Raw genomic sequence first — 25,084 nt, 5'->3', positions numbered from 1 at the left:
TAGAGCAGCCCAAACCTTCCCCGCCCCCCCCCCCCAAAAAAAACTGCCGATCGCAAAGGCTGCTGGGTAACACCCAACCCCCCCAATAGGGGCGGAGAAGGTGACGTCAAGGTGCTTATTTGCATGGTCCCACCCCCTTGCCCGCAGCGGGGAGGGAGGGAGGGAGGAGGGAGCGATGGGAGGGTACTGGGCGGTGCTGGAGGGTACTGGGCGGTGCTGGAGGGTACTGGGCGGTACTGGGCGGTGCTGGAGGGTACGGGGCGGTACTGGGCGGTACTGGGCGGTGCTGGAGGGTACTGGGCGGTGCTGGAGGGTACTGGGCGGTACTGGGCGGTGCTGGAGGGTCCTGTAGACCTGTAGGAGCGTGGGGGGGCTGCGCAGACCCTATAGCAGCTGTAGGGGGTCCTATAGAATCTGTAGGAGCGAGGAGGGGCTGCGCAGACCCTATAGCAGCTGTAGGGGGTCCTATAGATGCTGTAGGAGCGGGGGGGGGGGCTGCACAGACCCTATAGCAGCTGTAGGGTGGCCCTGTAGACCCTGTAGGAGCGTGGGGGGGCTGCATAGACCATATAGCAGCTGTAGGGTGGCCCTATAGACCCTGTAGGAGTATGTGTGGGCCGTGCAGACCCTATAGCAGCTGTAGGGTGGCCCTATAGACCCTGTAGGATTGGGGGAGGCTGTGCAGACCCTATAGCAGCTGTAGGGTGGCCCTGTAGACCCTGTAGGAATGTGTGGGGGCTGCGCAGACCCTATAGCAGCTGTAGGGTGGCCCTATAGACCCTGTAGGAGCGTGGGGGGGCTGCACAGACCCTATAGCAACTGTAGGGTGGTCCTGTAGACCCTTTATGAGTGTGGGGGGCTGCACAGACCCTATAGCAGCTGTAGGGTGGCCCTGCAGACCCTGTAGGAGCGTGGGGGGGCTGCACAGACCCTATAGCAGCTGTAGGGTGGCCCTGTAGACCCTGTAGGAATGTGTGGGGGCTGCGCAGACCCTATAGCAGCTGTAGGGTGGCACTATAGACCATGCAGGAGTGTGGGGGGGCTGCACAGACCCTATAACAGCTGTAGGGTGGCCCTATAGACCCTGTAGGAGCGTGGGGGGGCTGCATAGACCATATAGCAGCTGTAGGGTGGCCCTATAGACCCTGTAGGAGTATGTGTGGGCCGTGCAGACCCTATAGCAGCTGTAGGGTGGCCCTATAGACCCTGTAGGATTGGGGGAGGCTGTGCAGACCCTATAGCAGCTGTAGGGTGGCCCTGTAGACCCTGTAGGAATGTGTGGGGGCTGCGCAGACCCTATAGCAGCTGTAGGGTGGCCCTATAGACCCTGTAGGAGCGTGGGGGGGCTGCACAGACCCTATAGCAACTGTAGGGTGGTCCTGTAGACCCTTTATGAGTGTGGGGGGCTGCACAGACCCTATAGCAGCTGTAGGGTGGCCCTGCAGACCCTGTAGGAGCGTGGGGGGGCTGCGCAGACCCTATAGCAGCTGTAGGGTGGCCCTATAGACCCTGTAGGATTGGGGGAGGCTGTGCAGACCCTATAGCAGCTGTAGGGTGGCCCTATAGATCCTGTAGGAGCGTGGGGGGCTGCGCAGACCCTATAGCAGCTGTAGGGTGGCCCTGTAGACCCTTTGTGAGTGTGGGGGGGCTGCGCAGACCCTATAGCAGCTGTAGGGTGGCCCTATAGACCCTGTAGGATTGGGGGAGGCTGTGCAGACCCTATAGCAGCTGTAGGGTGGCCCTATAGATCCTGTAGGAGCGTGGGGGGCTGCGCAGACCCTATAGCAGCTGTAGGGTGGCCCTGTAGACCCTTTATGAGTGTGGAGGGGCTGCACAGACCCTATAGCAGCTGTAGGGTGGCCCTATAGACCCTGTAGGAGTGTGGAGAGGCTGCACGGACCCTATAGCAGCTGTAGGGGGTCCTATAGATGCTGTAGGAGCGAGGAGGGGATGTGCAGACCCTATAGGAGCTGTAGGGTGGCCCTATATACCCTGTAGGAGCGTGGGGTGGCTGTGCAGACCCTATAGCAGCTGTAGGGTGGCACTATAGACCCTGTAGCAGCGAGGAAGGGCTGCGCAGACCCTATAGCAGCTGTAGAGGGGCCCTATCAACCCTGTAGGATTGGGGGAGGCTGTGCAGACCCTATAGCAGCTGTACGGTGGCCCTGTAGACCCTGTAGGATTGGGGGAGGCTGCGCAGACCCTATAGCAGCTGTAGGGTGGCCCTATAGGCCCCGTAGGAGCGTGGGAGGGCTGTGCAGACCCTATAGCAGCTGCAGGGTGGCTCTATAGACCCTGTAGGATTGGGGAGGGGCTGTAGGGTGGCCCTATAGACCCTGTAGGAGCAATGACGGGCTGCGCAGACCCTATAGCAGCTGTAGGGTGGCCCTATAGACCCTGTAGGAGCGTGGGGGGGCTGCGCAGACCCTATAGCAGCTGCAGGGTGGCCCTATAGACTCTGTAGGATTGGGGGAGGCTGTGCAGACCCTATAGCAGCTGCAGGGTGGCCCTATAGACCCTGTAGGATTGGGGAGGGGCTGTAGGGTGGCCCTATAGACCCTGTAGGAGCGAGGAGGGGCTGCGCAGACCCTATAGCAGCTGTAGGGTGGCCCTATAGACCGTGTAGGAGTGTGGGGGGGGCTGCACAGACCCTATAGCAGCTGTAGGGGGTCCTATAGACCCTGTAGGTTTGGGGAGGGGCTGTAGGGTGGCCCTATAGACCCTGTAGGAGCGAGGAGGGGCTGCGCAGACCCTATAGCACTTGTAGGGTGGCCCTATAGACCCTATAGCTATCCTAACGGTGTCACCCTGGGATCCTGCGATGTCCCCACTGCGCCGACCGTCCGGTGGCCGGCATCCTGGTGTCACCTTGCGACGTGGCCGCGTCGCCGCGCTCCCAAACGGCCGATGGCTACCATCCCGTTGCGGCTGCCAGCCCCCCGCAGCTGCGGCCGTGTCGCGGCATCCCCCAGTTCTCCACCCCACCCTGTCACCCCAGTCCTGTCCCCAAATCCACCCCACGCCACCCCCGTGTCACTCCGAGGGCTTCATCTTCAAGATGAACCTTCGAGAAGTCTTCGAGAAGTCTTCGAGAAGTCTTCGAGAAGTCTTCAAGAAGTCTTTTTCAAGAAGTCTTCGAGAAGTCTTCAAGAAATCTTCATCAAGAAGCTTTCAAGAAGTTTTCTTCCAGAAGTCTTCATGAAGTCTTCGAGAAGTCTTCAAGAAGTCTTCAAGAAGCCTTCAAGAAGTTTTCTTCCAGAAGTCTTCAAGAAGTCTTCAAGAAGTTTTCTTCCAGGGGTCTTCTTCAAGAAGCCTTCAAGAAGTTTTCTTCCAGAAGTCTTCAAGAAGTCTTCTTCAAGAAGCCTTCTTCAAGAAGCCTTCAAGAAGTTTTCTTCCAGAACTCTTCAAGAAGTCTTCTTCAAAAGTCTTCCAGAAGTTTTCTTCCAGAAGTCTTCAAAGAGTCTTCTTCAAGAAGTCTTCCAGAAGTTTTCTTCCAGAAGTCTTCAAGAAGTCTTCAAGAAGTCTTCTTCAAGAAGTCTTCAAGAAGTTTTCTTCCAGAAGTCTTCAAGAAGTTTTCTTCCAGGAGTCTTCTTCAAGAAGTCTTCAAGAAGTTTTCTTCCAGAAGTCTTCAAGAAGTTTTCTTCCAGAAGTCTTCAAGAAGTCTTCTTCAAGAAGCCTTCAAGATGTTTTCTTCCAGAAGTCTTCAAGGAGTCTTCAAGAAGTCTTCAAGAAGTCTTCTTCAAGAAGCCTTCAAGAAGTTTTCTTCCAGAAGTCTTCCAGAAGTCTTCTTCAAGAAGTCTTCAAGAAGTTTTCTTCCAGAAGTCTTCCAGAAGTCTTCAAGAAGTCTTCTTCAAGAAGCCTTCAAGAAGTTTTCTTCCAGAAGTCTTCCAGAAGTCTTCTTCAAGAAGTCTTCAAGAAGTTTTCTTCCAGAAGTCTTCAAGAAGTCTTCAAGAAGTCTTCTTCAAGAAGTCTTCTTCAAGAAGCCTTCAAGAAGTTTTCTTCCAGAAGTCTTCAAGAAGTCTTCAAGAAGTTTTCTTCCAGAAGTCTTCAAGAAGTCTTCAAGAAGTTTTCTTCCAGAAGTCTTCAAGAAGTCTTCAAGAAGTCTTCTTCAAGAAGCCTTCAAGAAGTTTTCTTCCAGAAGTCTTCCAGAAGTCTTCTTCAAGAAGTCTTCAAGAAGTTTTCTTCCAGAAGTCTTCAAGAAGTCTTCAAGAAGTCTTCTTCAAGAAGTCTTCAAGAAGTTTTCTTCCAGAAGTCTTCAAGAAGTCTTCTTCAAGAAGCCTTCAAGAAGTTTTCTTCCAGAAGTCTTCAAGAAGTCTTCAAGAAGTTTTCTTCCAGAAGTCTTCAAGGAGTCTTCTTCCAGAAGCTTCTTCTCCACCACGCGCGGGACAATCCCGAAGGCCTACGGGGACCCAGACGATGCCGGTCAGATGGGTGGGACGAGATGTTGGCCGACGGTCATGGGTCAATGGAGGAAGACCTCCCCCCACAGCTTCTTCTCCAAGCCCAGTGAATCAGGCGTGGTGCAGCTGATGGTTCCTCAACCCTGCTCGAAGGGTGGGGTGGGACGTCGGCCAATGGTTGTGAGTCACCGGCGGGCTTTGAGGGTGACGAGGCAGACGGTTGAGAAATGCCTGTGGGAAGACGGGAGTGAGGTGTTGGCGGGTGGCCCTGAGTCACCGGGACGGGAGTTCCTCCAAAGCGGCGTCTGGTGACGGCTTGTCCCGTGCCTTGTCCCCACCTATCGGTGACCTTCGGTGGACCGGAGAGGTCCTCGGGGGTGCACCAGGGTGGGGGGCTTCTGGCTGGGGTCTGTGGGGAGGAGGAGGAAGGATGGGTGGATGAAGGAAGGGAGATGTGGAGGTGTTTTGGGGTGGGTGGATAAATGGAGATGTTGAGGATGGTTGGCCGGATGAGATGTTTGAGGATGAATGGATGGAGATGTTTAAGGATGGAAGGAGATGTTTGGAAATGGATGGATGGAGATGTTTTGGGATGGAGATGTTTGGGGATGGAGATGTTTGGGGATGGAAGGATGGATGGAGATGTTTGGAAATGGGTGGATGGAGATGTTTGGAAATGGATGGATGGAGGTGTTTGGGGATGGAAGGATGGATGGAGATGTTTGGAAATGGATGGATGGAGATGTTTTGGGATGGAGATGTTTGGGGATGGAGATGTTTGGGGATGGAAGGATGGATGGAGATGTTTGGAAATGGATGGATGGAGATGTTTGGAAATGGATGGATGGAGGTGTTTGGGGATGGAAGGATGGATGGAGATGTTTGGAAATGGATGGATGGAGGTGTTTTGGGATGGAGATGTTTGGGGATGGAAGGATGGATGGAGATGTTTGGAAATGGGTGGATGGAGATGTTTGGAAATGGATGGATGGAGGTGTTTGGGGATGGAAGGATGGATGGAGATGTTTGGAAATGGATGGATGGAGGTGTTTTGGGATGGAGATGTTTGGGGATGGAAGGATGGATGGAGATGTTTGGAAATGGGTGGATGGAGGTGTTTTGGGATGGAGAAGTTTGGGGATGGAAGGATGGATGGAGATGTTTGGAAATGGATGAATGGATGGATGGAGATGTTTTGGGATGGAGATGTTTGGAAATGGATGGATGGAGATGTTTTGGGATGGAGATGTTTGGGGATGGAAGGATGGATGGAGATGTTTGGAAATGGATGGATGGAGATGTTTTGGGATGGATGAATGGAGATATTTTGGGATGGATGGGGATTTTAGGGATGGAAGGATGGATGGATGGATGGATGGATGGATGGAGGTATTTGGGGACCAAACAGATGGATGGATAAAGAAGTTTGGAAATGGATGGAGATATTTTGGCGTGGCTGGATGGAGATGTTGGGGGTGGGTGGTTGAATGGATGGGAATTTTGGGAATGGATAGACGGACACACCCACCTCCCTCATCCCACCCCCGCGGCGGCGGAGAAGCGCCGTCGCCGCAGAAAGGAGGTTGGGGGGGGGGGGGGGGCCAGATGGCGGCTTTTTCCGGGGTTGGGGGGGGGGTGGTGGTGGATTCGTCTCCCTCTCGGGGACAGGGAAGGGAAGTTGACGTCACCTCGAGGCTACCACCGTTGTGCAAGGGGCTGGTGGGGTTGTGAAAGCGGATGGCGATGACACCCCAAAATAGAGGCGACCCCCCCCCCCGAGCCAGCCGCACCCCAGCACCCGTTAACCCCCGCCCCGCAGCTGTACCCCCCCCAGCTGTGCGGCTGTACCCCCCCCCAGCTGTGCGGCTGTACCCCATCCAGCTGTGCGGCTGTACCCCCCCCCCCAGCTGTGCGGCTCTACCCCATCCAGCTGTGCCCCCCCTCCCATCTTTTCTCCTCCTTTGCCCTTTTCTCCCCCGTTACGTGAGCTCTCTGGTTTCCCCCACTTTTTAGGTTTTTTCCTCCCAAATTCCTGCCCTTCTCTCCTCTCCCCCACCTAGTCCCCCCCCCCCCCCTTCTCCTTCCCTTCCCGCCCCACACCCCCAACTTCTGCTTTGGCCCCCGCTTCCGTCATCCCGTCCCAGCTTCCGACGAGACATGGAGCCCTGGGTTCTGCTCGCCTGCCTGGGGGCAGGTGAGTGCCTGGGTGCCCTGGGGGGGGGGGGCAGCACCCAGTTGACTGGGTCTACTGGGAGTTAGGGGGGGTGTGGAGTGGCACCTATATGCCTGGATCCGCTGCGTGCCCCCCCCTCACCCAGTGCTGACCTCCTGCCGCGGCTCTGGGGTGGACGTGGAGACGGTGACGGTCTTCCATGGAGACGCCGGGGGGGCTTTCGGGCAGACCGTGGCCCAGTTCGGCACCACCGACGACGGCGGGTAAGGTGGGGAGGGGCACGCGGGGAGGAGTCCGTGTCGTGTCCCCCCCCCCCCCAAAAAAAACCCCACAAACCCCCCCTCCCTCCACCCCATTTCCCCCACCCTGACAGGGTCCTTGTGGGTGCCCCGTTGCAACGTGGCACCGTCAACAAGATGGGGACGATTTACCGATGCCGGCACCGCTCGGGGAAGTGCCAGGAGGTCCCCGTCACTGGTGAGACCCCCCCCCGCCCCCCCCCAAAACTGGACATCTGGGTCCCCGAGGAGGAGGAGGATGGTCTCACCCCCATCTCTCCCTAGGACCCCCGGGGGCCGTCAACACATCCCTGGGCTTAGCGCTGGCCACTGGGGACACTGGGGCCCTGGTGAGTACGGTGGGGGGCTTGGGTGAGGGTTGGGGGGGGGGGGGGATGATGGGATTTGAGCCGGCCTGGGCAATGGGGGGGGGGGATCGCACCCTGAAATTGGCCGGTCTGGGGTGAAATCGTGGCGATTGTGCCCAAATTTGGCCATTCTGCTGGGCCATCAAGGAGGCTGCGCCCCAAAATTGGTCTTTCTGGGGGGACTTCAAGAGGACTGCCCCCCCCCCCCAAAACATGACCACCTCTGGTGGGGATCGCCCCACACCACCCCCCCCCCCCCATCCTGGGCTCTGCTGATTTTGGGATCGTATTCCCCCCCCCCCCCCAACCCAGGCGTGCGGCCCCACGGTGCCCCAAGCCTGCGGGGAGAACGTCCACCTCAACGGCTTCTGCGTCCTCCTTGACGCCAACCTCCAGCAGCTCCAGCGCATCCCAGTTGCCCAACCAGGTATGGGCGTCACCGGGGGGGGGGCGAGGAGGGACGCGTTGGGGAGATCCTGGCCTGGTTGACCATGGGGATGTCTTTGTGTCGTCGTTCCCCCCCCCAAAAGAGTGTCCCAAGCGCTCCTCAGATGTGGTGCTCCTCATCGACGGCTCGGGCAGCATCCACGACTATGACTTCTCGACCATGAAGACCTTCATCGCGGAGGTGATGAAGCGCTTCAAGGGCACCGACACGCGGGTACGGCCCACCCAGGCGCTGGCAGTGACCCCCTCGAATCTGGCAGTGACCCCCCTCGAACGGCGGTTGGCGAGGGGAGGGGGGGTGTCACCTCAGGGGGGGTTGTCTCCGTTGACGTTGCGTGCGGCTCCTCGCCACGGGTGACGGTTTGGGCTGCTTTGCTCTCTTGGCGGTGGGGTGGCTGCTACCGCAGCAGTTGTGTCCCCACCGGTGTGTGCCCACGTCGTCCCTCCCCTGCCCCCCCTCTCCCCCCCCGCCCCCCAAGTTTGCTCTCTCCCAGTTCTCCGATGTCGTCGTGAACCACTTTGACTTCAACGCCTTCCGGAGGTCCCGAGACCCCATTGCGCTGCTGAAGCAGGTGTACCAGCGCCAGGGCTTGACCCACACTGCCACTGCCATCTGGAAAGTTCTGTGAGTCCCGTGTCCCCCCCCCACCACCTCAACCACCCGTGACCCCCCCCCCCTCCACCTGCCGTGGGGTGAAGGGCGACCCTCGTCCATCCCCGGCACAGGACGGAGATGTTCAGCCGTGCCAAAGGGGCCCGAGAAGATGCCAACAAGATCCTCATCGTGATCACGGATGGGAAGAAGTATAACGACAACCTGGAGTACTCACAAGTCATCCCGTTGGCCGAGAAGATGGGGGTCACCCGCTATGCCATTGGGGTGAGGGACCTGCACGCCCAAAGCCATCCACCTCCAAGCAGCTGGCCATCCCAAACGCATCTGTCCATCTAACCATCCCTTTGTCCGTCCGTCTCCATCCATCCACCTCCAAACGTCTCCATCCATCCACCTCCAAACATCTCCATCCATCCACCTCCAAACATCTCCATCCATCCACCTCCAAACACCTCCATCCATCCACCTCCAAACATCTCCATCCATTTACCTCCAAACATCTCCATCCATCCATCTCCAAATATCTCCATCATTCCACCTCCAAACATCTCCATCCATCCACCTCCAAACATCTCCATCCCTCCACCTCCAAACATCTCCATCCATCCACCTCCAAACATCTCCATCCATTTACCTCCAAACATCTCCATCCATCCACCTCCATCCCTCCACCTCCAAACATCTCCACGCGTTCTATTCATGTCTGTCCGTCCCTCCCGCTCCAGACACCCGCCCGCCCATCCCTCCTTCCCTCCCCGAACCTCTCCGTCCCTCCCGACACCCATCCTGCTCTGACCACAGGTGGGCAGCGCCTTCGTGGATCCGGATGCCGTAGAAGAGCTCCACACCATCGCCTCCAAACCCAGCGAGGACCACGTCTTCCGGGTGAACAACTTTGACGCCCTGCAGGGCATCCAGAACCAGCTGCAGGAGAAGATCTTCGCCATCGAGGGTACCGGGGGGCCGGAGGGTGGCTGAGGGGGGGGCAGCCGGTGCCCCCCGCTCACCCCTGCCTCCCCCCAGGCACCCAGTCTGCCGACAGCAGCTCCTTCCAGCTGGAGATGGCCCAGGAGGGCTTCAGCGCCCTGCTCACCCCCGTAAGTGTCCCCCGGCCACCCGAGACCGTCCCCATGCCCGTGGGGTGTCCCCGGGGCAGGACTGACCGCTCTCCCCCCCCCACCGCTGTCCCCCTCCCTGACTTTCCTGGTGCAGGAGGGGCCCGTACTGGGAGCGGTGGGCGCCTACGACTGGTCCGGAGGGGTCTTTGTCTACGACAGAAGCGGGGAGACCACCTTCGTCAACGTGTCCCGAGCGGCCGGGGACATGAACGACGCCTACTTGGGTACGGGCTGCCTGGGACAGGGACGGCCGGGTCCCCGCCGGGGTCCCGGGGGTGGTGGTGTCCCCTGTGAGGGTCCTGGGGCTGTCGGTGTCCTCGTGAGGGTCCCCAAGTGGGGCTGGGGAGGTTGGGTTCCCATGAGGGTCTCGGGGACGTGGGTCCCTGGCGAGGGTCCCCGCGAGCGTGCCGGGGACAGTGGCGTCCTCACGGGCGTCCTGGGGATGTCGGGTCCTTGCAAACGTCCCCGTGAGGGTCCCGGGGATACTGGTGCCCCCATGAGGATCCTGGTGCCCCCGTGATGATCCTGGGGATACTGGTGCGCCCATGAAGTCCTGGGGATACTGGTGCCCCCATGAGGATCCTGGTGCCCCCGTGATGATCCTGGGGATACTGGTGCACCCATGAAGTCCTGGGGATACTGGTGCCCCCATGATGTCCTGGGGATGTTGGTGCCCCCATGAGGATCCTGGGGATACTGGTGCCCCCATGATGTCCTGGGGATACTGGTGCCCCCATGAGGATCCTGGGGATACTGGTGCCCCCATGATGTCCTGGGGATACTGGAGCCCCCATGAAGTCCTGGGGCTACTGGTGCCCCCATGACGATCCTGGGGATACTGGTGCCCCCATGATGTCCTGGGGATACTGGTGCCCCCATGAGGATCCTGGAGATACTGGTGCCCCCATGATGTCCTGGGGATGTTGGTGCGCCCATGAAGTCCTGGGGATGTTGGTGCCCCCATGAGGATCCTGGTGCCCCCATGAGGATCCTGGGGATACTGGTGCCCCCATGATGTCCTGGGGATGTCAGCATCCCCGCACGGCTCCCGGGGCCGCTGGCACCCCCGGGAGGCTCCCCCGCTGACCCCCCCCCCCCCGTGACCAGGCTATGCGGCCGAGTCCCTGTCCCTGGCGGGCAGGCGGGCGCTGGCGCTGGGGGCCCCCCGCTACCGCCACGTTGGCCGCCTCCTCCTCTTCCACCGCCGCGGCCCCCGGGCTGCCTGGGAGCTCCTGGCCGATGCCACGGGGCCGCAGGTAAGTGTGGGGCCACGGGGAAGGGGGGACGGGGAGGGGGGGACCCCCCAGCCGGCCCCATGGCCGCTCTCTCCCTGCAGGTGGGCTCCTACTTCGGGGCGTCCCTGTGCGCCCTGGACCCCGACGGGGACGGCTCGGCCGAGGTGGTGCTGGTGGGGGCCCCCACGTTCTACGGGGCCGGCAGCGGGGGCCGCGTGGCCGTCTGCACCCTGAGGCCGAAGGTAGGGGACCCCCCACCCCACCCAACTCCCACCTCGCCCCGGGGTGGGCGGGGGGGGGTACCCAGCGGCTCGTCCCCCCCCCCAGGGCGGCCGGTTGCGGTGCCAGCAGATGCTGCAGGGACAGCCCGGCCACCCGTTGGGGCGCTTTGGGGCCAGCCTGGCTCGTCTGGGGGACGTCGACGGGGACCGGTGGCCCGACGTGGCCGTGGGGGCCCCGCTGGAGGACGAGGAGCGGGGGGGCCGTCTACATCTTCCGCGGGAAGCAGGGAGGCGTCGCCTCCCAGTACGGCCAGGTGAGACCCCCGCTGCCCCTGGTCCTGGGGGTGGGGATGTCCCAGGTCATGGGTGCCTGCTGGGTGACGGAGAGGTGGTGGGTGCTGGAGAAACCTTGGATGCTGGAGGCGTCCTGGGTGCTGGTGGCGTCCTGGGTCGTGGAGATGTCATGGGCGGTGGAGATGTCTTGGGTGCTGGAGGTGTCCTGGGTGCTGGAGATGTTCTGGGTGGAGGAGATGCCTTGGGTGGTGGAGGCATCTTGGGTGGTGGAGGCATCTTGGGTGGTGGAGATGTTCCGGGTGATGGAGATGTTCTGGGTGGAGGAGATGCCTTGGGTGGTGGAGACATCTTGGGTGGTGGAGACATCTTGGGTGGTGGAGGCGTCCTGGGTGCTGGAGATGTTCCGGGTGCTGGAGATGTTCTGGGTGGAGGAGATGCCTTGGGTGGTGGAGGCATCCTGGGTGCTGGAGATGTTCTGGGTGGTGGAGGCATCTTGGGTGGTGGAGGCATCTTGGGTGGTGGAGGCGTCCTGGGTGCTGGAGATGTTCTGGGTGCTGGAGATGCCTTGGGTGGTGGAGGCATCTTGGGTGGTGGAGGCGTCCTGGGTGCTGGAGATGTCCTGGGTGCTGGAGATGTTCTGGGTGCTGGAGATGTCTTGGGTGGTGGAGGCATCCTGGGTGCTGGAGATGTCCTGGGTGCTGGAGGTGCCTTGGGTGGTGGAGATGCCTTGGGTGGTGGAGGTGTTCTGGGTGCTGGAGATGTCCTGGGTGCTGGAGATGCCTTGGGTGGTGGAGGCATCTTGGGTGGTGGAGATGTCCTGGGTGCTGGACACACTCTGCGTGCTGAAGGCATCGTGGGTTCTGGAGGGGGTCTTGGGTGATGAAGACATCTTGCGTGCTGGAGATGCCCCGGGTGCCCAAGACGTCCTGGATGCTGGAGACCCTCCGGCTCCTGAAGATGTCCCAGGTGCTGGGAAGATCTTGGGGGCCAGAGACGACTCACCCACTCGGGCACCTCTGTCTCCCCCAGCGCATCTCAGGTGCCCGGTTCTCCAGCGGGCCACGCTATTTTGGCCAAGCCATCAGCGGTGGCCAGGACCTGACGGGGGACAGGCTGCCGGACGTGGCCGTGGGCGCCCAGGGACAGGTTCTGCTGCTCAGGTGCGCCCGGGGAACCCACCTGGGACCTTCCACGGCCTCGACGCAGTGGCCACCGCCAACCGCCCTCTGGTCGTCACCACCAGGTCTCAGCCGCTGCTCAAGATCCGCGTAACGGTGACTTTCCAGCCCCAGGAGATCCCAGCGTCCGCCTTTGACTGTCAGGAGGAGGAAGTGCTCAAGGGAGAAGTGGCCAAGGCTAAGATCTGCTTCCTCAGCACCAAGAAAACCCCTGACAACTTTGGTGAGACCTCCTACATGTCCATCTGGACCCCCAAAGCATGTGCAGGTGTCCCCAAGACCCCCCAGATGTGTACACGGACCCCCCCCAAGCCGCCTCCTCATGTTCTCAAGACCCCCAGAAGTCCATCTGTCCTCCCAAAGCCCCTCCAGGTATCCTAAAGACCCCCAGAAGCCCACGTGGCCTCCTAAATCCCCTCCAGATGTCCTCAAGACCCACCAGAAGCCTGTCTGGCCTCCCAAAGCCCTTCCAGATGTCTCCCGAGCCCCCCAGAAGCCCACGTGGGCTCCTAAATCCCCTCCAGATGTCCTCAAGACCCACCAGAAACCCATCTGGCCTCCCAAAGCCCTTCCAGATGTCTCCTGAGCCCCCCAGAAGCCCACGTGGGCTCCTAAATCCCCTCCAGATGTCCTCAAGACCCACCAGAAACCCATCTGGCCTCCCAAAGCCCTTCCAGATGTCTCCCGAGCCCCCCAGAAGCCCACGTGGGCTCCTAAACCACCTCCAGATGTCCTCAAGACCCTCCGAAATCCATCTGGCTCTCCATCTTCCCCTTTCCCACCATCCCGGAGGGCTGCCAGGGACCCCGGCCACCCACCTTCCGCTCCCTTTCCCCGCAGGCAGCCAGCTTTCCACCACCCTCCGGTACCAGGCGGCCCTGGACCCCAGCCGGGCAATGGTCCGGGCCGTCTTTGCCGGCGGCGCCGCCGTCCGCAACGGGACCCTCCGACTGGGCGTCGGGCAGAGGTGCGAGACCTTAGGCATCGCCTTCACGGTGGGTGTCGGGAAAGGTCCCGGCGGGGCGGTCGGGGGGCGGCGCACCCCACGGCACCGGCCTGGGGGACACGGTCGTGTCTCTGTGCTGGGCAGGGGTGCCCCCAGGACACGCTGACCCCCCTGGTGCTGCGCCTCACCTACGATGCCACGGGAGACCCCATCGGGGTGGCCGGGGGCCTGCGGCCAGCCTTGAGCGAGGACTCGGTGATGGTGGCCGTGGGCACGGTAGGGGCTTGGGGGCACCCCACGGCGGCGGCGTTGGAGGGGAGCGGTGGTGGGCTGTGGGGTCGGGGGGGTGTGGGTGGACGGGAGGGCGGAAGGACAGAGGGATGGAGCGGTGGGATGGATGGAAGGGCGAGAGGCAAGAAGGAGAGACGGATCCGTGGACAGAAAGGAGGTGGGATGGATGGGAGGGCGAGAGGCAAGAAGGAGAGACGTATCCGTGGACAGAAAGGAGGTGGGATGGATGGGAGGGCGAGAGGCAAGAAGGAGAGACGGATCCGTGGACAGAAAGGAGGTGGGATGGATGGAAGGACGGAAGGGAGGATGGGAGGAACCAAGGGAAGATGGGAGGAAGGGAGGATGGAGAGATGCACGGGAGGAAGGACAGAAGGACGGGTGGCTAGGTTGGGAGGAAGGAAGGACACAAGGACGGACGGAAGGCCGGCTACGTGGAAGGACATCCGTGCATGGGGAGGGCTGGAAGGCTCTAGGAGAGCCAGGGTGGGTGGGCAGATGGGCGGACGGCTGGCTGAGGGGTGGGAGGATGAAGGAGAGGAAGGCAGCCGGCCGGCCGCGGGGGGACGGACGGACGGACGGACGGACGAGGCGTCTCCTCAGCTGCCCTTCGAGAAGGACTGCGGTGAAGACAACGTCTGCGTCGACGACCTCCAGATCTCCTTCAACTTCTCAGGGTAGGTCCCCCCGTTCCCCGTGTCAGGGGACACCTGTGGGTGCTGGGGTCTGTCCCTGCCTGCCCCCACCTCTCTCTGTCCCCCCCCCCCAGGCTGGAGACCGTTGTGGTGGGGGTGACCGACGTGGTGGACGTCACCGTCACCCTCCGCAACCGCGGGGAGGACTCGTACGGGACCACCGTCCAGCTGCATCACGCCGAGGCCCTCTCCTACCGCAAGGCTGTGGTGCTCCAGGTACCCCCCCCCCAAATCCTTCAGAGCCTAGAAGACCCCCCAGAAGTCCCCAAGACCCTCCAGAAGTGCATTTGGCCTCCTAAAGCTCTTCCAGATGCCCTCCAGACTAGCTACAAGTTCACGTGGATGCCCAGCTCCCCTCCAGATGTCCTCAAGATTCCCCACAAGTCCACGTGGCCTCCTGAACCCTCTCCAGATGTCCTCTAGACCCCCAGAAGTCTATCTGGCCTCCCAAAATCCCCCCCCAGATGTCCTCCAGATCCTCCGTAGGCCCACGTGGGCTCCTAAACCTTCTGCAGCTCTCCTCACGATACCCAGAACCCATCCAGATGTCCTCAAGACCTCCCACATACCCACTCGCCCACCCCACGCCCTTCCAGGTGTCCCCCAAGCCCTCCAGAAGTCCGTGTGGCCTCCTAAACCATTCCAGATGTCCTCCAGACCACTCAGAAGCCCGTCTGGCCTCCAGATGTCCCCTGACCCCCCCCAGGTTGTCTCGCCCACCACCGTCCCCACCCCTGACACCCCCCCCGGGGGCGTTCTCAGTCCTCCAGGAGATCCGCGTCCCTGCGCTGCAACTCGGAGCCGGCGGAGGGACCGCGGCGCAGAACCCTCTGCCTCGTCAACCACCCCATCTTCCGCCCCGGCGCCGAGGTAGCGGGGGTCTCCGGCGTCCCCCCGGGCGGGGGGACGTCCCCGCGAGGTGGGTCGGGGGCTGACGCCCAGGCGTCCCGTCCCGCAGGTCGTGTTCACCGTCACCCTGGACGTGCCCCACGGCGCGGAGCTGGGGGGGGTGCTGGAGGTGGTGGCCAATGCCAGCAGGTGAGGGGCAGGGGCGCAGGGTGGGGGGGGTGGGGGGGGCGAGGTGACCCCCGTCACCCCCCTCTGCCGCAGTGACAACGGGGCGCCGGGCGGCCGGGTGCAGCACGCCGAGATCCCGGTGAAGTACGGCGTCTTCCTCGTCCTCGCCAGGTACGGGGTGCCACCTCCCCGGGCCACCCGCTACCCCACCCGTGTCACCGGCCCCCCGGCCCCGTGTTCCCCAGGGTGCTACCAGACCCACATCTCTGGTCCCCAACGTGCCACCAGCCCCACATCCCTCATCCCCAACGTGCCACCAGCCCCACGTCCCTGGTCCCCAACGTTCCACCAGCCCCACGTCCCTCATCCCCAACGTGCCACCAGCCCCACATCTCTGGTCCCCAACGTGCCACCAGCCCCACATCCCTCATCCTCAACGTGCCACCAGCCCCACGTCTCTGGTCCCCAATGTGCCACCAGCCCCACGTCCCTCATCCCCAATGTGCCACCAGCCCCACGTCTCTGGTCCCCAACGTGCCACCAGCCCCACGTCCCTCATCCCCAACGTGCCACCAGCCCCATGTCCCTCATCCTCAACGTGCCACCAGCCCCACGTCTCTGGTCCCCAACGTGCCACCAGCCCCATGTCTCTGGTCCCCAGCATGCCAACCATCCCACATCTCTGGTCCCCAACGTGCCACCAGCCCCACATCCCTCATCCCCAACGTGCCACCAGCCCCATGTCCCTCATCCCCAACGTTCCACCAGTCCCACATCCCTCATCCCCAACGTGCCACCAGCCCCACATCTCTGGTCCCCAACATGCCACCAGCCCCACGTCTCTGGTCCACAGCATGCCACCCACCCCACGTCTCTGGTCCCCAACGTGCCACCAGACCCACGTCTCTCACCCCCAACGTGCCACCCACCCCACGTCTCTGGTCCCCAACGTTCCACCAGTCCCACGTCCCTCATCCCCAACGTGCCACCAGACCCACATCTCTGGTCCCCAACGTGCCACCAGACCCACGTCTCTGGTCCCCAACGTGCCACCAGCCCCACATCTCTGGTCCCCAACGTGCCACCAGCCCCATGTCTCTGGTCCCCAACGTGCCACCAGCCCCACGTCTCTGGTCCCCAACGTGCCACCAGCCCCACGTCCCTCATCCCCAACGTGCCACCAGACCCACATCTCTGGTCCCCAACGTGCCACCAGCCCCATGTCTCTGGTCCCCAACGTGCCACCAGCCCCACATCTCTGGTCCCCAGCGTGCCACCCGCCCCACGTCCCTCATCCCCAACGTGCCACCAGCCCCACATCTCTGGTCCCCAACGTGCCACCCGCCCCACGTCCCTCATCCCCAACGTGCCCCCACCTCCCTAGTCCCCACCGTGCCCCTCCTGCGCCCTCCCCTCGCCCCCCCCACCGTGTCCCCTCTGGTCCCCACCAGCACCCCGGACTCCACCAAGTACGTCAACGTCTCGACCCGCGCGGGAGCCCCCACCAGTGCCCCCGTCACCCACCGCTACGAGGTGAGGGCTGGGAGGGAGGGAGGGGGCCCAGCCCGGACGCCCGGGTCCCCCGTGTCCCCCGTCACGCCGGGGGTCCCGTCCCCACCGTCCCCCTCCCCGCGGCAGGTGAAGATCTTGGGCCAGAAGGGTCTCCCCATCAACGTCACCTTCTGGGTCCCCACGGCCCTGGGGGGGGACCCCGCTGTGGGACGAGCTGAAGGTGACCCCCTGACCAGGTAACGGTGCGCGTCCCCCCCCCCCCGCTGCCCCCCCAAAACGGCGGTGACCCCACAGCGGGGACAGCCCAGGAAGGGGTGGGGGGGGGTCCCCAAAACTGGGATCCCCCCCACCCCAGCAGGAGCTGGCGCAGTGCCGGGCGGTGGCCGAGCACCGGGGGGGCCCCCACGACCCCCAGCGCCTGCGGGAGCACCCCGTGCTGGTGAGTGCCGCCCCGGGGACGTGGGGCAGGGGGTGTCCCCAGCCCCACGTCACCCCTCTCTGTCCCCCCCCCCCTCCAGGACTGCACCGTGGCCGCTTGCCGGGAGCTGCAGTGCCAGCTCCAGGAGCTGGACCCCCCCCAGTCCTTGGGGTTCAGCCTGGGGGGGACCCTGGCCCTGGGCTGGGTGGCATCGGTAAGGGGGCAGCCGGGGTGGGGGGGCATCCCCCCGGCCGGCCCGCGTGGAGGGGCAAACCGGGGCCGGGGAGGGTGCCGTGGGGCGGCGGGACGCCCCACGGCGATACCCTGTGCCCCACATCTCCCCCCCCCACATGTTCCCCCCCCCAGCCCAAGGTGGTCGTGCAGAGCTCGGCCCGGGTCCTCTACGATGTGGGGCGCTTCTGGAATACCGGGAGGGACCCCCAGCTCCAGGTGAAGCCCGGACACCCGGATTTTGGGGGGGGGGGTGTCAGTGGGGTGGGGGTCCGGGCCACCCGTGTCCGTGGGGTGGGGGTCCCGTACGTTTGGGTCCCTTCCCCAGCCGCCCTCGGCTCCCGCAGGTGCAGACGGAGGTGGAACGCCTGGAGACCCCCAACCCGCTGCCCCTCATTTTGGGGGGCACCGTGGGGGGGCTCGTCCTGCTGGCTCTGGTGGCTCTGGTGCTCTACAAGGTGAGGGGGGGGGTCCTGGGAGACCCCCACCCACATGGGGTGGGGTATTCTCCTCTCCCCCACCCCAGACTCACATTCCCCCCCCCCCCTATTTTTTTGGGGCCCCCCCCAGGTGGGCTTCTTCAAGCGCCACTACAAGGAGCTCATGGAGGGCGACGGGACCCCCACGGCCCCCCTGGCTGAACCCCAGGGGTGAGGTGACCCCCAGATGCCTGGGTCCCCCCTGCCAGGACCGGGGGGCTGATGGGTGCCCGGACCCCCCCGGGGCTCCCCCTTATTAAATCCCGAGTGGTGGAAGCCCCCCCCCGTTTCTCCGTGTCTGCTATGGGGCCCGATATCTGGGTCCGCCGTGGGGCAGGGCTGAAGGAGGGAGATGGGGCAGGTTCAGGGGGTTTATTGCTGAGGGGAGCCGGCGGGGGGGTCCCTAATTTTCGTAGCCTGTGGGCAGGGGGTTGGTGTGGGGGTTGTGGAAGAGCGTGTGGTTCCCGTCACCCCACGGGAACGGCTGTGGGGAGAAAGAGAGAGACGGGGGTCAGCGGCATGAGCCCCATAGGGGCCCATCTACCCCGGCATCAAGCCTTCCCCACCCCATATCCGCCCCATAGGAGCCCATCTACCCCGGCGTCAGGCCTTCCCTGCCCCATATCCGCCCCATAGGAGCCCATCTACCCCAGCGTCAGCCCTTCCCCGCCCCATATCTGCCCCATAGGAGCCCATCTACCCCGGCGTCAGCCCTTCCCCACCCCATATCCGCCCCATAGGAGCCCATCTACTCCGGCGTCAGGCCTTCCCTGCCCCATATCCGCCCCATAGGAGCCCATCTACCCCGGCATCAAGCCTTCCCCACCCCATAGAAGCCCATCTACCCCAGCGTCAGGCCTTCCCTGCCCCATATCCGCCCCATAGGAGCCCATCTACCCCGGCATCAAGCCTTCCCCTCCCCATAGGGGCCCATCTACCCCGGCGTCAGCCCTTCCCCGCCCCATATCCGCCCCATAGGAGCCCATCTACCCCGGCGTCAGGCCTTCCCTGCCCCATATCCGCCCCATAGGAGCCCATCTACCCCGGCGCCAGCCCTTCCCCGCCCCATATCCGCCCCATAGGAGCCCATCTACCCCGGCGTCAGCCCTTCCCCGCCCCATATCCGCCCCATAGGAGCCCATCTACCCCGGCGTCAGCCCTTCCCCGCCCCATATCCGCCCCATAGGAGCCCATCTACCCCGGCATCAAGCCTTCCCCACCCCATAGGAGCCCATCTACCCCGGCGTCAGGCCTTCCCCACCCCATATCCACCCCATAGAAGCCCATCTACCCCGGCGTCAGCCCTTCCCCGCCCCATATCCGCCCCATAGGAGCCCATCTACCCCGGCATCAGGCCTTCCCCGCCCCATATCCGCCCCATAGGAGCCCATCTACCCCGGCGTCAGCCCTTCCCTGCCCCATATCCGCCCCATAGGAGCCCATCTACCCCGGCATCAAGCCTTCCCGACCCAATAGGAGCCCATCTACCCCGGCGTCAGCCCTTCCCCGCCCCATAGGAGCCCATCTACCCCAGCATCAAGCCTTCCCCACCCCATAGGAGCCCATCTACCCCAGCGTCAGCCCTTCCCCGCCCCATATCTGCCCCATAGGAGCCCATCTATCCTGGCATCAAGCCTTCCCCAGCCCATAGGAGCCCATCTACCCCAGCGTCAGCTCTTCCCTGCCCCATATCCGCCCCATAGGAGCCCATCTACCCCGGCGTCAGCCCTTCCCTGCCCCATATCCACCCCATGGGGGCCCATCTACCCCAGTGTCAGACCTTCCCCGCCCCATATCCACCCCATAGGAGCCCATCTACCCCGGCGTCAGGCCTTCCCTGCCCCATATCCACCCCATAGGAGCCCATCTACCCCGGCGTCAGCCCTTCCCCCGCCCCATATCCGCCCCATAGGAGCCCATCTACCCCGGCATCAAGCCTTCCCCACCCCATAGGAGCCCATCTACCCCGGCGTCAGCCCTTCCCCGCCCCATAGGAGCCCATCTACCCCGGCATCAAGCCTTCCCCAGCCCATAGGAGCCCATCTACCCCAGCGTCAGGCCTTCCCTGCCCCATATCTACCCCATAGGAGCCCATCTACCCCAGCATCAAGCCTTCCCCACCCCATAGGAGCCCATCTACCCCGGCGTCAGGCCTTCCCTGCCCCATATCTGCCCCATAGATAGGAGCCCATCTACCCCGGCGTCAGGCCTTCTCCCCCGTACCTTGGTGCGGATGCGGAGGTGGTGATATGGCACGAACGTTGGGGGGCCGTGGGGGTGCCGGTTCTTCTCCAGCCGGGCGTTGAGCATGCAGACCCCCACCGCCGGCAGCGCCACCAGGAATGACAGCGCCCGCCACGTCCGAACTGCCCCACAGGTATTTGTGGGGTGGGGGCACCCCAAAATCCGCTCCCCCCCCCCCCCAAAGTGCTGGTAGACCCCCGAGGTGTCACCCGGTGCACCCCCAAAACAGCCCCAGGTACCCCCTGGGTCCACGTCACCCAATAACGCCCCGAAACCACGGCTGCACCACCGCCACCCCCCAAAACCCCCCTAAATACACCCAATACTGCCCCAAAACACCCCACAGAGCCCCCCAAAACACCGGTCACATCCTGCAGCACCCCAAAACACCTGCTACACCCCCAAATCCGCCCGATGCAGCCCAGTTCCACCTTAACGTGTCCCCAAAACACCAGAAACTCACCCCGTGCACCCCAATATCACCCAATACGTCCCCCCCAGGCCCCCAAAACTACCAGACACCCAAACCCACCTGATACAGCGCCAGTAGCACCCGAAACACCCCAAAACCACTCAATACACCCCAAGATCACCCCAAACCCCCAGATTCACCCCAACATTGCCCCAAAACCACCCAATACACCCCAATATCACCCCAAAACCACCCGCCACAGACCCATAGCTACCCCAACCCCTCCTGATACACCCCAAAACCACCCAATACACCCCAAGATCACCCCAAACCACCGGATACACCCCAACATTGCCCCAAAACCACCCAATACACCCCAATTTCACCCATCACCCCAAACCCACCCAATGCACCCCAATATTGCCCCAAAATCACCCGCCACAGACCCAAAGCTACCCCAACCCCCTCCTGATACACCCCAAAACCACCCAATACACCCCAAGATCACCCCAAACCACCGGATACACCCCAACATTGCCCCCAAACACCCCAAAACCACCCAATACACCCCAATTTCACCCATCACCCCCCAGATACACCCCAATATTGCCCCAAACCACCCCAAAACCACCCACCACAGACCCAAAGCTACCCCAACCCCCTCCTGATACACCCCAAAACCACTCAAAACACCCCAAGATCACCACAAACCACCAGATGCACCCCAACATTGCCCCAAACACCCCAAACCCACCCAATACACCCCAATTTCACCCATCACCCCAAAACCACCCAATACACCCCAATATCACCCCAAAACCACCCGCCACAGACCCATAGCTACCCCAACCCCCCTCCTGATACACCCCAAAACCACCCAATACACCCCAAGATCACCCCAAACCACCGGATACACCCCAACATTGCCCCAAAACCACCCAATACACCCCAATTTCACCCATCACCCCAAACCCACCCAATGCACCCCAATATTGCCCCAAAATCACCCGCCACAGACCCATAGCTACCCCAACCCCTCTACACCCCAAAACCACCCAATACACCCCAAGATCACCCCAAACCACCGGATACACCCCAACATTGCCCCAAACACCCCAAAACCACCCAATACACCCCAATTTCACCCATCACCCCCAGATACACCCCAATATTGCCCCAAACCACCCCAAAACCACCCACCACAGACCCAAAGCTACCCCAACCCCCTCCTGATACACCCCAAAACCACTCAAAACACCCCAAGATCACCACAAACCACCAGATGCACCCCAACATTGCCCCAAACACCCCAAACCCACCCAATACACCCCAATTTCACCCGTCACCCCAAAACCACCCAATACACCCCAATATCACCCCAAAACCACCCGCCACAGACCCATAGCTACCCCAACCCCCTCCTGATACACCCCAAAACCACCCAATACACCCCAAGATCACCCCAAACCACCGGATACACCCCAACATTGCCCCAAAAACCACCCAATACACCCCCAATTTCACCCGTCACCCCAAACCCACCCAATGCACCCCAATATTGCCCCAAAATCACCCGCCACAGACCCATAGCTACCCCAACCCCCTCCTGATACACCCCCAAAACCACCCAATACACCCCAAGATCACCCCAAACCACCGGATACACCCCAACGTTGCCCCAAACACCCCAAAACACCCAATACACCCCAATTTCACCCATCACCCCAGATACACCCCAATATTGCCCCAAACCACCCCAAAACCACCCACCACAGACCCAAAGCTACCCCAACCCCCTCCTGATACACCCCAAAACCACTCAAAACACCCCAATTTCACCCATCACCCCCAGATACACCCCAATATTGCCCCAAACCACCCCAAAACCACCCACCACAGACCCAAAGCTACCCCAACCCCCTCCTGATACACCCCAAAACCACTCAAAAAACACCCCAAGATCACCACAAACCACCAGATGCACCCCAACATTGCCCCAAACACCCAAACCCACCCAATACACCCCAATTTCACCCATCACCCCAAAACCACCCAATACACCCCAATATCACCCCAAAACCACCCGCCACAGACCCATAGCTACCCCAACCCCCTCCTGATACACCCCAAAACCACCCAATACACCCCAAGATCACCCCAAACCACCGGATACACCCCAACATTGCCCCAAAACCACCCAATACACCCCAATTTCACCCGTCACCCCCAAACCCACCCAATGCACCCCAATATTGCCCCAAAATCACCCGCCACAGACCCAAAGCTACCCCAAACCCCTCCTGATACACCCCAAAACCACTCAATACACCCCAAGATCACCCCAAACACCCCAAAACCACCCGCCACAGACCCAAAGCTACCCCAAACCCCTCCTGATACACCCCAAAACCACTCAATACACCCCAAGATCACCCCAAACCACCGGATACACCCCAACGTTGCCCCAAACACCCCAAAACCACCCAATACACCCCAATTTCACCCATCACCCCCAGATACACCCCAATATTGCCCCAAACCACCCCAAAACCACCCACCACAGACCCAAAGCTACCCCAACCCCCTCCTGATACACCCCAAAACCACTCAAAACACCCCAATTTCACCCATCACCCCCAGATACACCCCAATATTGCCCCAAACCACCCCAAAACCACCCACCACAGACCCAAAGCTACCCCAACCCCCTCCTGATACACCCCAAAACCACTCAAAACACCCCAAGATCACCACAAACCACCAGATGCACCCCAACATTGCCCCAAACACCCCAAACCCACCCAATACACCCCAATTTCACCCATCACCCCCAAAACCACCCAATACACCCCAATATCACCCCAAAACCACCCGCCACAGACCCATAGCTACCCCAACCCCCTCCTGATACACCCCAAAACCACCCAATACACCCCAAGATCACCCCAAACCACCGGATACACCCCAACATTGCCCCAAAACCACCCAATACACCCCAATTTCACCCGTCACCCCAAACCCACCCAATGCACCCCAATATTGCCCCAAAATCACCCGCCACAGACCCAAAGCTACCCCAAACCCCTCCTGATACACCCCAAAACCACTCAATACACCCCAAGATCACCCCAAACACCCCAAAACCACCCGCCACAGACCCAAAGCTACCCCAAACCCCTCCTGATACACCCCAAAACCACTCAATACACCCCAAGATCACCCCAAACCACCGGATACACCCCAACGTTGCCCCAAACACCCCAAAACCACCCAATACACCCCAATTTCACCCATCACCCCCAGATACACCCCAATATTGCCCCAAACCACCCCAAAACCACCCACCACAGACCCAAAGCTACCCCAACCCCCTCCTGATACACCCCAAAACCACTCAAAACACCCCAATTTCACCCATCACCCCCAGATACACCCCAATATTGCCCCAAACCACCCCAAAACCACCCACCACAGACCCAAAGCTACCCCAACCCCCTCCTGATACACCCCAAAACCACTCAAAACACCCCAAGATCACCACAAACCACCAGATGCACCCCAACATTGCCCCAAACACCCCAAACCCACCCAATACACCCCAATTTCACCCATCACCCCAAAACCACCCAATACACCCCAATATCACCCCAAAACCACCCGCCACAGACCCATAGCTACCCCAACCCCCTCCTGATACACCCCAAAACCACCCAATACACCCCAAGATCACCCCAAACCACCGGATACACCCCAACATTGCCCCAAAACCACCCAATACACCCCAATTTCACCCGTCACCCCAAACCCACCCAATGCACCCCAATATTGCCCCAAAATCACCCGCCACAGACCCATAGCTACCCCAACCCCCTCCTGATACACCCCAAAACCACTCAATACACCCCAAGATCACCCCAAACCACCGGATACACCCCAACGTTGCCCCAAACACCCCAAAACCACCCAATACACCCCAATTTCACCCATCACCCCCAGATACACCCCAATATCACCCCAAAACCACCCGCCACAGACCCAAAGCTACCCCAACCCCCTCCTGATACACCCCAAAACCACTCAAAACAGCCCAATTTCACCCCAAACCACCAGATGCACCCCAACATTGCCCCAAACACCCCAAACCCACCCAATACACCCCAATTTCACCTGTCACCCCCAAAACCACCCAATACACCCCAATATTGCCCCAAACCACCCACCACAGACCCAAAGCTACCCCAACCCCTTCCTGATACACCCCGAAACCACCCAATACACCCCAAGATCACCCCAAACCACCAGACACACCCCAACATTGCCCCAAACCACCCCAAAACCACCCCACACGTGTCCGACCCCCCCCCCCCCCCAGACCTCCAGCAGCACCGGCGTGGGCCCCGGCGGCGGACGCCAGGGTCCGCCGTGGGGCAGCCCCCCAAGTGAGCATGGCGGCAGCGAAGGGCGACTGACCCCCCTGCGGTCACCCTGGCCCCATGGCACCCCCCCCCCCCCCC

General features: G+C 61.6%; 3 protein-coding genes and 1 long non-coding RNA gene across 4 annotated transcripts; 3 read left to right on the top strand and 1 right to left on the bottom strand.

The window, feature by feature from the left end:
- Positions 1–6,479: 6,479 nt before the first annotated feature.
- On the top strand, positions 6,480–17,026 carry LOC128138570 (integrin alpha-X-like). The gene is given in 26 exon segments (XM_052779773.1): positions 6,480–6,594; positions 6,719–6,836; positions 6,947–7,050; positions 7,137–7,201; positions 7,532–7,646; positions 7,750–7,880; positions 8,146–8,291; positions 8,393–8,546; positions 9,084–9,234; positions 9,306–9,379; positions 9,495–9,624; positions 10,508–10,656; positions 10,737–10,877; positions 10,963–11,112; positions 11,114–11,170; positions 12,180–12,310; positions 12,394–12,551; positions 13,169–13,323; positions 13,419–13,550; positions 14,166–14,239; positions 14,332–14,473; positions 15,020–15,127; positions 15,216–15,295; positions 15,368–15,445; positions 16,726–16,807; positions 16,913–17,026. Coding segments are annotated over 26 exon segments (2,976 nt in total). The 5' UTR covers positions 6,480–6,557.
- A 104-nt stretch (positions 17,027–17,130) lies between these two features.
- Positions 17,131–17,418, top strand: LOC128138595 (uncharacterized). Its single transcript, XR_008234080.1, has 2 exons — positions 17,131–17,225; positions 17,305–17,418. It is a non-coding gene; the product is annotated as an uncharacterized LOC128138595 (long non-coding RNA).
- Positions 17,419–17,555: 137 nt separating this feature from the next.
- LOC128138569 (integrin alpha-M-like) lies at positions 17,556–18,116 on the top strand (the record flags this gene model as incomplete). Its single annotated transcript, XM_052779772.1, has 3 exons — positions 17,556–17,654; positions 17,783–17,893; positions 18,006–18,116. Coding segments are annotated over 3 exons (294 nt in total), but the record flags the coding sequence as incomplete, so codon positions are not given.
- A 140-nt stretch (positions 18,117–18,256) lies between these two features.
- LOC128138576 (cytochrome c oxidase subunit 6A, mitochondrial) lies at positions 18,257–25,054 on the bottom strand. The gene is made up of 3 exons (XM_052779779.1): positions 24,945–25,054; positions 20,138–20,280; positions 18,257–18,398 (listed from the first exon to the last, which is right to left on the bottom strand). The coding sequence occupies exons 1-3, from the start codon at positions 25,015–25,017 to the stop codon at positions 18,318–18,320; spliced, it is 297 nt and encodes a 98-aa protein (XP_052635739.1). The 5' UTR covers positions 25,018–25,054; the 3' UTR covers positions 18,257–18,317.
- Between the last annotated feature and the right edge of the window lie 30 nt (positions 25,055–25,084).

This window comes from Harpia harpyja, unplaced genomic scaffold (assembly GCF_026419915.1).
Source record: "Harpia harpyja isolate bHarHar1 unplaced genomic scaffold, bHarHar1 primary haplotype scaffold_55, whole genome shotgun sequence".
NCBI classification, from domain to species: Eukaryota; Metazoa; Chordata; class Aves; order Accipitriformes; family Accipitridae; genus Harpia; species Harpia harpyja.
Note: the sequence above shows the minus strand (reverse complement) of the source record. Positions and strands in the feature narration are given on the sequence as shown.